Raw genomic sequence first — 12,868 nt, forward strand, 5'->3', positions numbered from 1 at the left:
TGATCAAGCTCATTTCTCTAAGGTACTTCGATGATGGAAAGGAGCTGGTGGCTCAGATCCACGAGAAGCAGAACGAGCTGCCTGATGACGTGGGCGAGGACTTCAGCAAAGCCGAGTCCTTCCACAGGATGCACGCCGCCTTTGAGAGAGACATCACTGCTCTAGGCAAACAGGTAGAACACAAGGGATCAAGTCATTTACTCGGAGGGAACACAGCAGGCAGCGGCCAAGAGGCAAACTTTGATGATTCATATCTAAAGGGGGGAAGAGAGTGCTGCAATATTTGGGCAAGTGTGGAAAGTTGGCTCAAAGGGTGAGAACAACTAAATGGATGTGAGAAAGGGGGACTCTTTGATTTGTATTACTCTAACCTTCAGCAGGCTATTTATCTCGTTGCTCTCAGATGAAGGAGATTTAAAAGTAAAGCCGCAGCGATCAATATTTTTATAATAACCATGGCTTACTATAAAGTCTGTAAAGAGAAAGGGGTTGTAGAGAACTATCACACCTCTCTGCAGTATCTCTGCAGTTTTAGAGAGAGTTTTAGCACCTTTCAGCTCAATGTTTTTGTTTTACAGCCAACATCTTTACTGTTTTGGTTCATTCTCACTACTCTCACAAACTCCAACTTTAGCAACTACCTGATGAATATATAGGAGTATTCAGCATCTAAAGACACTTTGCTCAGGATTTGATGGAAAATATAATACAGCAAAAAGCAGGGAATGTTTGGCCTGCATTCACCACATTTACAGAAACAAAGCTTCAAATGAATGGAAATGATTCTGTGGCTGCTACATGTATTAAAAGCAATGCTTTGCTGGCACATTAACAACCTGTTAAAACAGCACAGTAACAACCAGTGTTATGCCCCTTCTGCTAAAAAAAAAAATATAAGAATGATCAATAAGTACTGCTTTAATTAAATAGAACTCGAGCAAGTGCATTGGCAAGCGAAACTTCATACGCCCATACATACTCCTATTTGAGAGAAATTCATTTGTGAACAAATATTATTTTTCTCCCAGTCATATCTATCTTATGATGCAAGCATAAAAAAAAAAAAAAAATCCCTCTCGGACATAAAAAAAAAAAAAAAAGTAAACATATGCTGCTTTGAAGAATAATTTGTTTCTCATATTTTTTTTCTCCACAAATAAATTTTTAATTAGCTACCATAGTTAGTTCTTAAAATCACATCTGTGATTTGACTTGCTCTTCTCCTTCCTCCAGGTTCAACAGTTCCAGGAGACGGCTTCAAGGCTTCACGCCCAGTACGCAGGGGACAGAGCTGACACCATCCAGGCCACAGAGAGGGAGGTGGTAGACGCCTGGAAGGGCCTGCTGGACGCCTGCGACGGCCGCCGGGCGCAACTGGTGGACACAGCGGAGAAGTTCCGCTTCTTCACCATGGTGCGAGACCTGATGGCCTGGATGGAGAGCACCATTCAGCAGATCGAGACTCAGGAGAAGCCCAGGTGAGCGCATTACTCGTTCATCTCCTTGATGGAAATATGACAGCAAATTTATGAGAGGCTGCTTTTCTTAAAAGGAAATCAAACAAACCTTGGCCTTTGAGAATTGAAGTCTCACTTTTTATTCCCATCAGTTTAAAAAAATCAAGACATGACTTCTTTTGTGGGTAAAGACGCTGAATTGAAAAGGCCTGAACAGCTACACCGAACATTATTATGTCGAAATAGTTTGGTTTTTTTAAATAAAAAAAAAAAGGTTCAAATAAACGAATATAATTTTTTAAGGGTGTTTTTTTTTTCTTAAAGGAAATCTTGTTAGAAGAAAAAAAAAAAAATCCTGAAACATTGACATTCAAGTATTTGAGTTTCACTTTTTTCACGTTATTTTGGATAGTCAACAAAACAATTTCCCCATGACCCTGTTTAGGATAAAGCAGGTATAGATAACCGATGGATGTATGGAAATATACAGCATCATTTCAATATTTTACACGAGAAAAAGAACACTTAATTTGCTAGAGCCTGGTTGTTATTGCAGTTCCAGTTCTAACCAACAGAGGTAGATAAACTTCATGCATTACCTGATATCACTTTCCATCCTCCCCTCCTCTGCATTAGGGATGTCTCATCCGTGGAGCTCCTGCAGAAGTACCACCAGGGGATCCGCTCGGAGATTGAGGCCAGGGGAGCCAAATTCACTGACTGCAAAGACCTCGGCGAGGCCCTGCTGACACGCAAGCACCGAGACTCTGTTGAGGTGAGGCTTCAGCGGCAAAGACAGCTCCTTTTCATTCTCAGCTGGGCCTCAAATTGCTGCTTTCATTAGATTTAATTACTTTTCTGGGAGCGATTGTTCTTGTCTGGCACAATGGAACCAATTGGATTGCCACGAAAGAAAAAATTCCACTCATCTTACATTCATCAGGGAGGCTATAAAGCAAACACTAATTAGAAATGGAAAAGCAAGAAGAATTTAAATGAGCAATTGACCCAGGTCTGATTTTAAAATTTGGTTAATTACTTCACAATACAAATTCTTCAAGGATAATAAGCAGTCTTGGGGCTGAGTTGGTTAATAATGCTGATATGTAACTGCGACTGCATAACTGCTTGTGTCAGATCAAAGAGAAGCTGGTGCAGCTGATGGAGAAAAGGAAGGAGATGATGTTCAAGTGGGATGACAGATGGGACTGGCTGCAGCTCTGTGAGTAACACTACACTTAACTTATACTTTATACATTATTCCTTTCACAAATCTATGGTAAAATGCCAAAGTTCGTACTAAGTGATGTGGAAGCTCATATACATTATGTATAAAACTTTGAATATAAAGGAGCTCTGAGGCTTTTGTTCATCAAAACACTCTGACAAAAATAAGGATGCAAAAAATGTCCTTACTTTGTAAAAATGTCCTTCTTCCTAAAAGAAAATCCTCAAACTCTAAACATATTCTTACTTCTTTAAAATTCTCAAATAATGTTTTCCCCAATCTGTAAATCTATTCTTCATGATGAATCCAGATCTTGCGCCTTAAAGTTTCTGGGTAATTCTGTGGCGACTTTGTCACAAAAATAAAACATTAAAAAGAAAAAGAAACCCTTTACATTTTCACGTTAAAACTGTCCAGATACATTTCAAAAACTACAAATCCCATTTTAAAAACTCTCACCTGCCTTCGTTGCATCCAGTGCTGGAGGTGTGTCAGTTCGCACGTGACGCCTCGGTGGCGGAGGCCTGGCTGATCGCCCAGGAGCCCTACGTCACCAGTAGGGATCTGGGTCACACTGTGGACGAGGTGGAGAAACTCCTCAAGAGGCAAGAAGCCTTCGAGAAATCCACCGCCACGTGGGAGGAGCGCTTTTCCGCTCTGGAGCGCCTCACTACGGTATGGAAAAATCTTAAGAGCTGCTTTTAACGGTAATGTGATTAAAATTTGTATGTGTTTTGAGGCTTTTTTTTTTTTTTTTCATATTTAGTTAACAAAAGTTGAAGATTGATGTTCACCTCTGTGTTGCAGCTGGAGTTGTTAGAGTTGAGGAAGCAGCAACAAGAGATGGAGCAGTTCATTAAAGACGAGCAGCGCTCAGATAAAGACAGCAGGTACACACTCAAACACTGGCTTCCCTGATTACACTGCATGTGTATAAACACATATTTATTCGGTAAAAGAATCATCATGAAAGGATTAGTCTGGTGATACTCGATTGTTTTGTTTTTGTCAGTAAATCCCATGAGAAGATCAAAACCAACAACAAAATGATCCTAAATACTGTATTGTGTATCTAAAGCCTGAGGCTGCTTGTTCCTCTGTGCCGTAGAGGTCCATTGTTGTCCAAAAACTGATAAAAACACATCAGTGAGCAGCACAACCACTGCATGGGGTGACGTGTTATTTCATTTCCATGAACACTGGTACTGTAGTTTATTTTAAGTCAATCCTCCACACACCATCCTTCTATTGTAAATTCACACAAAACAATTTTGAAAAATACTCCCAAACAAAAACACAAAGACTGTGGCGCGCATGTTTGAGGAGATTATTTAGCCTTTTAAAAAAATATATATAAGTATATGTTTATGACCCATCTGAAAGACTTGTGCAGTTGGAACCAATTTCTTGCTTTGGGCTAAAAGTTACAGACGCAACAGGGAAGTGAGAAGTATTGAGAGATGATTTAATGCATGGTTTTGGTCTTTTCAGGGGATTTCTTTTTTTTTTTTTACCTGCTGAATATCACCAGCCTTATCTTTTACACTTTTAGTCAGTTACTGGAGTCTCACTCTTCGGCACGCATACTTCTTCGCCTGCTGCTCTCAAAGACACCCCATGCTGCCCTTTGTCCTTTAGGAGAGAAGACACAGGCTTTGGGGAGGAATCGTCTCGGCTCTACACTATTGAGGAGCAGACTCTGGTTCGTAACTCCACTCCTTCAGCTCCTGTCCTCTGTTGTCACCTCTGTCTCAGCATATTGATTTGTTCCTCTGTCTGTTTCTACCTCTTTTTTTTTTTTTTTTTACTGCTCCAGTCCGGCACAGTGGAGCTCAGTTCAGGTCTGCTGGAGGGGACGGCCGGGGACTCCACGGTGCCCATGGTGTCAGAGATGAGAGAGAGTGCTTCTCTGGAGCCGGAGCCCTCGCTGTCAGTGGTGACCCCGAAGGAACCGGAGAGGGCCGCCACCATGCCCACGGAAGCCCTCAGAGCCCAGAGCCAGACGGTGCTACAGGAGGGCATGCTGGGCCGCAAACATGACGTGGAAGGCTCCGGAAAGAAGGCTTCGAACAGGTAAAACATATTGTCTCGACATCTATCAGCATGCTTGTTTGCATTCTTTCATCCATTACAGTGAACATCAAATCTGCCTTCATTTGTTTCATTATTTTAGTGATCTCATTGAGTGCTTTGTAAATCAGTTTGCACTACAATACAAAAATGGAACACTCAAGAATTAATTTCTTAATTCTACAACTCAAGTAGGTTTCAAGCCTTCTAATTTATTTTAACACTTTGCTCGGGCGGATCAAAGAGTTTCTGTAGTGTGCGAACGATGTGCAGCCCAAATTTTGTGTGGAACTCTGGAAATTGGCACAGAGACCCTTAAAATGACACAAAAGCATGCGTAACTCAGGTGCTGATTTTTATCAGGCGATTAAACTTGGAGTATTTACTCACAAAGAGTACATCTTCTCTGTGCTCCGTGCACGTCACGATGCTGCGCTTCGTTAGCATGCAGCAGGAGCAGTGTCGGAACTTATTGGTCCACTCGCATACAGAAGTTCAAAGGAAACAAATGGTTGGCTGGAACAGGAGGGAAAATTTGAACACTGCATGTTAAATGTAAAGGAGACACACACACACACACACACACACACACACACACACACACACACACACACACACACACACACACACACTTTGTACTTTGTATGTACACTATAAAGACAATTTAAAGAGTTGAATGTCAAAATTTATGTTCGTACGTCAGTATTCACTTACGGATATTATAGTTGTTAATAGTTACATTACCAAATACAGTATGTGTTCTTATAACTACATTATAATTTTTTTTTAAATGATAAATGGGGGTTAAAAATCTCAAATAAAATGTAAAAATAGTCAATGTAAAATATAGTAAAAGATCATTTTGCACTAGTTATATGCTTATTCACTCTTGGTTGTTTGGACTGAATTCTTACAAAACCAAACCTAAATAAGAGAATGTATTAAACATGACAACTTGGTTTCTCATATACGGTATATCGTACAGATGTGAGCATAATTATTAGAGTCAATTTAGACAATTCAACAAGAAGCTGATAAAAATCTATGCGTCTACATCAAATTCAATCTAAGTATAGATAATGATGTAAATCGGATGTGTTTCTGTCTCCTTTGTGATTCTAACATAATGAAGTCCAGTTTAAGTCAATTTGCTAAGAAACAAGCAGTCAAAAAGGTTGGTTTTACGGCTCTTTTATAGTCTTTACAGATCAATGAGCTGCTCCAACTGCCCTCCTCATTAAATCTTAATGGAGTGGTGATGCTCTTGTGGCTCTTGTAATTGGGATTAGATTAAGTTGATTCTGTATTATTGCTAGAAATTATACTGAAATGATCAGTGAGAACCTGCCTCTTCCTCCTCTTTACTCTCAGGTCATGGAACAACTTGTACTGTGTGCTGAAGCCGGGCCAGCTCTCAGCCTATAAGGATGCCAAAGGCTTTGGTCATGGAGTGACATATCATGGTGAGGACCCCCTGGCTCTCAGTAACACTAGCTGGGAGATCCTTACCAACTACAAGAAAAAGAAGCATGTCGCCAAACTACGGTAAGAGGCATATCCATCTTCAGTTTACCTTGTCTGTCTCACTATTAAAGGAAAGGAAAATAACTTTCTTTACGAAAAGTTAGATGGGAAAATCGAGTCTGCTTTTATTGCCCAGACAATTTCTTGTATATTTGTATTTCTTCTTATGTGCATTGGATTTCCATCATTTCACTTCAAAAATTGCAAAATAATTTGCTTTTACATACGACTCTATGTATTAAAGAACATTTGCTTCAAGATAAAGACTTACATTCACTTTGCTAACAGACAGAAACATTTCAAGAAAATTTTACTTTTTGGGATGTTGATACATGTGTTTTGGGAAATCTTAACGTTTTTATGATTATTTTCTCTACTGGTCAAATCCGAAATATAAAAACATTTGTGCTTCTCATATTGCTGAACGCAGTTAATTACAACTTTGCCTTTCTTTTCCTCTCAGTCTTGGAGACGGTAGTGAATATTTGTTCCAGTGTAAAGACGAGGTAAGTTTTCAAACTGCTCAGCGACAACGATGAAAAACTTTTAACAGCTTTTCATGATTCACATGAGACTGAATGTTCTGGGCAAAAACAACATAATAATAAACATCTCTGACCCTTTGTACAGCAGCAGTCAAAGTGTGGAATGCTGCATACAGCACATAAATATTTACTTTTGATTCTATAAGCTGTTTGAGTTTGATATTTGCCATCCATGTTTGAGTGATTTGGTGAGGTTATTAATGTAAAAGTTATTCATATTTCCTCACAATTGGTTAGAGAGAGATCCAAGGGCATAACCATGGTATCAACATTGGGGAGGTCCAAATGACATTTGCCCGCACAGCTTAAATTTTCCGCTGTGATAATACATATACATATACATTTATGTATATGTATTATCACAGTACAAAACTGATGGAAAAGGAGGAGTGTAGGAGGCATGAAGTGTGTGTATATATATATATATATATAGTATGTTGGAAAAAATATCATTAAAACGTCACTATAATATGGCGTCCAAAATATATATAAATGATGATAAATGATGTTGCAAAAAATATGAAAACAACATCATACAATAGCATCTCGTACAAAATTTTTTTAAAGAAATGCTTTTGGTGTGGTAAAATGGGGCAGTGGTTAGCACTATTGTCTCTCAGTCTGAAGGTTCTGGGTTCAATTCCGGCCGTGGATGGAATGATATTGATTTTTTTTTTAACATCTTAGACAACAAGCATGCAATAAGGGCAGGACAGTGGTGCAGTTCCAGCTGGCGTTGTCGTCTCACAGTCTGTACTGGGTTCAATTGTGGGCCTGGGCTTTTTGTGTGGAGGTTGCACATTCTTGCATATATTGTGACTTTTTTGTCATATTTTGGATGCCATGCTAATTCATGACTTTTTTTTTTTTTTTTACATTTTGGAGTACCAAGGTTCTGGGTTCAATCCCCGGCCAGGGACATTTTGTGTGTTGTAGAAAATATGGAGAAAAAAAAAGTCATACTATATTATGTCCTGCAAAATAAAAATTAAAAAAACTCCTACATTTGGTGTGGTAAAATGGGGAAGTGGTTAGCACTGTTGCCGCATAGTACCAAGGTTCTGGGTTCATCCCTGGCCAGGGGGATTTTGTGTTTTGTACAAAATATGAAAAAAAAATAAAACTACAACATGAAAAAAAAAAATTGTGCATATTTTGGACAAAATACTAAAACATGACTATTTTTCAGATTATTACTTCTTTTGCAAGAACATGCAAATTCTACATATAAAGGCCCAGGGGGGAATGGAACTGCTATTTCTGACGACATGCTATAAGTATGATTTTTATTCAAGTTATGGAAAGCAGCACAATAGTGCAGTTGTCAGTGTTGTTGTCTCACAGTCTAAAGGTCCTGGGTTCAAGACTCGCCCTGGATCATTTTGCTGCCTTTGTTGCATGCGTGTCTGACTTATATGACTTTTAAACATGTTATTGATGAGTGATCAGCGGTGCAGTGGTTGGCATTGTTGCCTCCCAGGCAGAAGAGTTCAGATTCGAAACTTGCCCCGGAAAGGATGACACTAACATCTTAAATTAAGTGTCTGAAATATGGTCAAAAAGTCAAACTACAGCATGTCCCAAATATGGTCAAAAAGTCTTACTATAGCATGTCGTCCCAAATATGGTCAAAAAGTCATACTGTAGCGTGTCGTCCCAAATATGATCAAAAAGTCATACTATAGCATGTCGTCCGAAATATGATCAAAAAGTCATACTGTAGCATGTCGTCCCAAATATGATGAAAAAGTCATACTATAGCATGTCGTCCCAAATATGGTCAAAAAGTCATACTGTAGCATGTCGTCCGAAATATGATCAAAAAGTCATACTATAGCATGTCGTCCCAAATATGGAAAAAAAGTCATACTATAGCGTGTCGTCCGAAATATGGTCAAAAAGTCATACTATAGAGTGTCGTCCGAAATATGGTCAAAAAGTCATACTATAGCGTGTCGTCCGAAATATGGTCGAAAAGTCAAACTATAGCATGTCGTCCGAAACAAGAAAAAAAAGTCAAACTATAGCATGTCGTCCGAAATATGAGCAAAAAGTCAAACTATTGTATATCGTGCAAAACATGATCAAAAAGTCATACTACAGCATTCTGTCCGAAATATGATCAAAAAGTCACATTTTTGTCATGTTGTCTGAAATATGATCAAAAAGTCAAACAATAGCATGTTGTCCGAAATCGCTAAATAAATTGATTCTTGTCGTCCAAAATGTTAAAAAAAAAATCCATACAATAGCACGTCCAAAATACGGAAAAAAAAAAGTGTAACATGTCTTGGTCCGTTTCACCCTGTTTTAACCTCCTTTTGAGTTTCATTGTTTAAAGCGTGCCCCCCCCGCCCCGCAGGTTTATTTATGCAAAAGACTCAGACAAAATTACACACTGCCCTTCTCAAGGTGGACTTCCCTTGTGTGTTTTGTGTTTAAATTTCAGGAGGAGCTCCAGCGTTGGAGCCAGGCCATGGAGAAGGCCGTTCAGCCCCTGGCAGCGGAGGAGGCGGCGGGGCCCTCAGGGGCCAAAACCCACAGCCTGCCCCCTGCCTCCTCCTCAGCTGTCCTCCCCGAGCACAGCTCTGCCAAAAAAGACAAGGAGAAGAAGTTCAGTCGCTTTGCCAAGAAGAAGTAAAAGAGATGCGAAGGCCGTTGGGAGGGGGTTGCCTAGGTAACCTGGAAAGAGAAAGTAGTATTTGTGTAATTTCAGTCCGAGCAGGCTTTTTATCTCTAGATTTTGTATATTATTTTGAGGGAATTAACATAGATATTGTAGTTTAGGTTAAAGCCATCACTTTTTGCCTGTATTTAAACCAGTGTATAATAACAAAGGTCCACTTTTTTTTTCTTTGTGTTCTTTTTAACAAATGCCAAATTCAAAGCATTAAATTAAAGCACAGGAATGCTCCTTTCACACTCAACCAAAGAATGTTTGTAAAACTTTGTTTTGTCAATTTAGCTGCAGTTCTTTGCTTTAGTAAGGCATGCTTTGATATAGCTATGTACAATAGTAAGGCGAACATGGGGTGACTCAAGAGTACTGAAAAGTACTTTTATTAATCTGCCTTATAAAATGGTTGTGAACTGTAATACTGTGCCGTTTGAATTTGGAGCGCTAAATGCTACTTACTAGAGCCAGAGTGAATTTAATGATCTTTAAAAAGCTGTGTAAAGATTTGGTGATGAGTTAACCGCAGTGCAGCGCTGTACAGTGCACGCACACTCCGAGTGTAATTGCAGTTATGCAAACAAAATGCTCTATGCACTGTGAGGGGTTTGATACAAATTGGTAACTGACGACGTACGACAAGTCACGTGACACCACAATCAGTCGGTTTTGAATCGATTCAGGGTGCATTCTCAACTGAACTGTGGCAGTATATTTTCTGTGAACTTGAAATATATTCTACACTTGTGTGTTAAACTCTTAATTTCATATCTATTCATTAACATATAACAATATAAAGCATACATATCTACAGATGCATGAAATGTGTTTTACGTTAGTTTGACATGGTGCTATTGTGATATTCTTGAATTTTCGAGCAAGACCAACTTGACCTGCCTTATTTGTCTTCAACTTTGGCTTGTAGTGACACGCGTGGAAACGCTTTCCGCTATATTCGTCCGAGGGGTGTTTCACAAAGGTGGCTCAGAAAAAGCAAGTCTTTTTGTGACAAGCCAAACAAACCGTTTAACCAGGATTAATCTGATTCCCCAGTGAAGCCTGGACACAAAACACACAAGTAAACAAATATGAAACACAAATGCAAAAAAAAAAAAAAAAAAAAACAAGCACAAGCACTGCTATAAACAAAACAAAAGGCACGTTTTCTTGGAGGTCTGCGATGAGCTCAGACTGACCGAATTAAGGATGAACTCAACGCCACTGAACCTGCATGTCGGCCTCTGCTTGTCATTAATGAGTTAAAGTCTTTTCATAGTGAGTCATAAAAATTCATGTGTAGTTGCAAAAGCCATTCAAAAATACTTTAAAATATTCAGCAAGACCACAACCAGGTCATTTATTTTAAGGCAACAAGATAAGATAATTAGCATATTTTAGAGACATGAAATTCTCGATCACTGAGTTTTACTACTTGGTTTTCAGCAGTGAAATGACATATGACGAAAATACTGTTTAAGTAACTTCAGATTAGATGCAAGGTTTAAGTGAAATTTGAAGAGAGTACAAATTGTGTAATTGCTTATGTGTAAAATTGTTTATTGTGAGGCCAAAACTTTTGCTTTGTTTAAATTGCAATGCATTTGAAAGGACGTGCGCTGACTGGAAATAAGACTGAAAAAAGCAACAACAACAAAAAAATTGCAAAAAAGTGCAACCCTAGTCAAAAATGTGTTAATCCTGAAAACAAGAGTCGTGTTCAAGAAGAGGCAGGGGAGTAAACTGCTAAAATCTCTTTCATGAAAGTCAGTCAAAAAGCCACAAAATTACTGCAACCACAACAACAACAACCGACAAAAAGCAAAGACAGACATGGAGGCACAAAACAACCATAAAGATGCAAAACCGCATTGCAACACCCGACTGCCAACCACTTAATGCTCGTTTTATGTCTTTGCGCCCACTGCTTTATGAAACACCCCTCTGGCCTCACAACATTTTTATTAACTAGACATCTAAATACAAAAAGACAATGAAATATTGATTGTCAAACTATGATTTAAACCAGGTGGCCACATTTGTAAAAGCAAATAAAAAAAAATTTACAAATTTTTTTTTGTCTGCACCACTATTAAATGAAACCAGCCAAAGTCTAGGACGAGCTGAAGGTCAGATGAATCTTGACTGCTTTTCCAAACCACACAACAGGACCAGGCATGCTCTCTATCTACGGATCATACAGTGGCAGTATGGAGCCGAGGGAATGTGAATGTAAGGGAAGAAATATTAGGGACATGTAGGAATTTCAACAATAAAACCATTACAGAGTGACACATTTTAGTCCACACATGCATACACACAGGAGATATGAAGTATGCACAGAATATAGAACTGCATTTATAGATAATTTAACACACACACACAGCCATCTTGCCTTGTACTGTGGGCTCCGCCCCTGAACTATGATCCAACTCAAGTGACCTCATTGAAACGATGGAATCAGGTGTAGAGATGAATGAGGCTGTTCGGCTCAAGAGTTTTCTAGGAAATGGTGCAGCATCGCGATGATCTCCGTGCAGATTATTTACAAAACGGAGCAAAAATAATGATTAAATCTAATCTCTCAGACAAGATTTAAAATGCAGATGTTTCCGTGTGCCGGCAGAACATCGTGTCAATGCGCCGAGTATCGGCAGTCCACTTGTTCTCTTGTAAACGCGCCTCAAAATGGTTTGAGAAACATGCATCACGTGCATTCAGTCTCGTGTTTGTCGGTCACCGTAGCTACAGTAACTCAAGACTGTGACACTCCTCTGTCACCTTCATCCACTTTGTTTATTCCTCCACTTCTTCCCTGCCCGCCTCTTCTGTTCGGTGGTTTTTAATCTGCATTTTGTACTCTCTCGCCATGTAAAATACCCACAAATGTTGAGAGGAAAACATCAAATACATTTTGAGAGAATAAAGTTTAATTTTAAACTCCTGAAGCTACACAGGTTGGGTTTATTTATTAACCTTTTTGCCCTTCACATTAAGACTTGCACCGTTGCCATTTTTTTTCAACGAATACTGATTTCTTTCTAATTGACAATACATACCAAAAAAAGAAAGAAAGAAAAAAAAGATGCTTTAAAATGAATTTCAGAATAGATTTATTGAGTACAACCAATTAAACAGAGGCAGGCGTGAAACAAAAGGCTTTTTTTTTGTTTTTTCTCCTTTCTTTGAACAGTCATCCGTTAACCGAACTAATTTCAGATAAGGTGAGCTGCAAAGCAACATATTCCAAATAGACAAAACTGTTGTATTTACATTCCAGTGGCTGCTGGTAAAACAATGAATAAACAGCCTAAAGACAGTGAGGCAGCTTTAGGCTCGACTAATTAGATCTCAGCTCACGCATACCTGGCTG

At 39.0% G+C, this 12,868-nt stretch overlaps 1 protein-coding gene across 2 annotated transcripts in view; it reads left to right on the forward strand.

Annotated features, from left to right (window-relative positions):
• sptb (spectrin, beta, erythrocytic) overlaps positions 1 to 10,787 on the forward strand; it is a 40,845-nt gene extending 30,058 nt beyond the window's left edge. For both annotated transcript variants that reach the window (XM_069710634.1, XM_069710633.1), the window contains 11 exons: positions 23 to 173; positions 1,234 to 1,478; positions 2,094 to 2,232; positions 2,595 to 2,679; positions 3,164 to 3,360; positions 3,493 to 3,575; positions 4,324 to 4,387; positions 4,502 to 4,758; positions 6,127 to 6,300; positions 6,743 to 6,785; positions 9,274 to 10,787. In XM_069710634.1, coding sequence (XP_069566735.1) covers positions 23 to 173; positions 1,234 to 1,478; positions 2,094 to 2,232; positions 2,595 to 2,679; positions 3,164 to 3,360; positions 3,493 to 3,575; positions 4,324 to 4,387; positions 4,502 to 4,758; positions 6,127 to 6,300; positions 6,743 to 6,785; positions 9,274 to 9,465 — 1,630 coding nt within the window. In that variant the 3' untranslated portion in view covers positions 9,466 to 10,787. The remainder of the gene's footprint in view (positions 1 to 22; positions 174 to 1,233; positions 1,479 to 2,093; positions 2,233 to 2,594; positions 2,680 to 3,163; positions 3,361 to 3,492; positions 3,576 to 4,323; positions 4,388 to 4,501; positions 4,759 to 6,126; positions 6,301 to 6,742; positions 6,786 to 9,273) is intronic.
• The last annotated feature ends 2,081 nt before the right edge of the window (positions 10,788 to 12,868 follow it).

Source organism: Brachyistius frenatus, unplaced genomic scaffold (genome assembly GCF_029030835.1).
Source record: "Brachyistius frenatus isolate BFR_SWC_R1_liver_20210118 unplaced genomic scaffold, ASM2903083v1 Contig_93, whole genome shotgun sequence".
NCBI classification, from domain to species: Eukaryota; Metazoa; Chordata; class Actinopteri; family Embiotocidae; genus Brachyistius; species Brachyistius frenatus.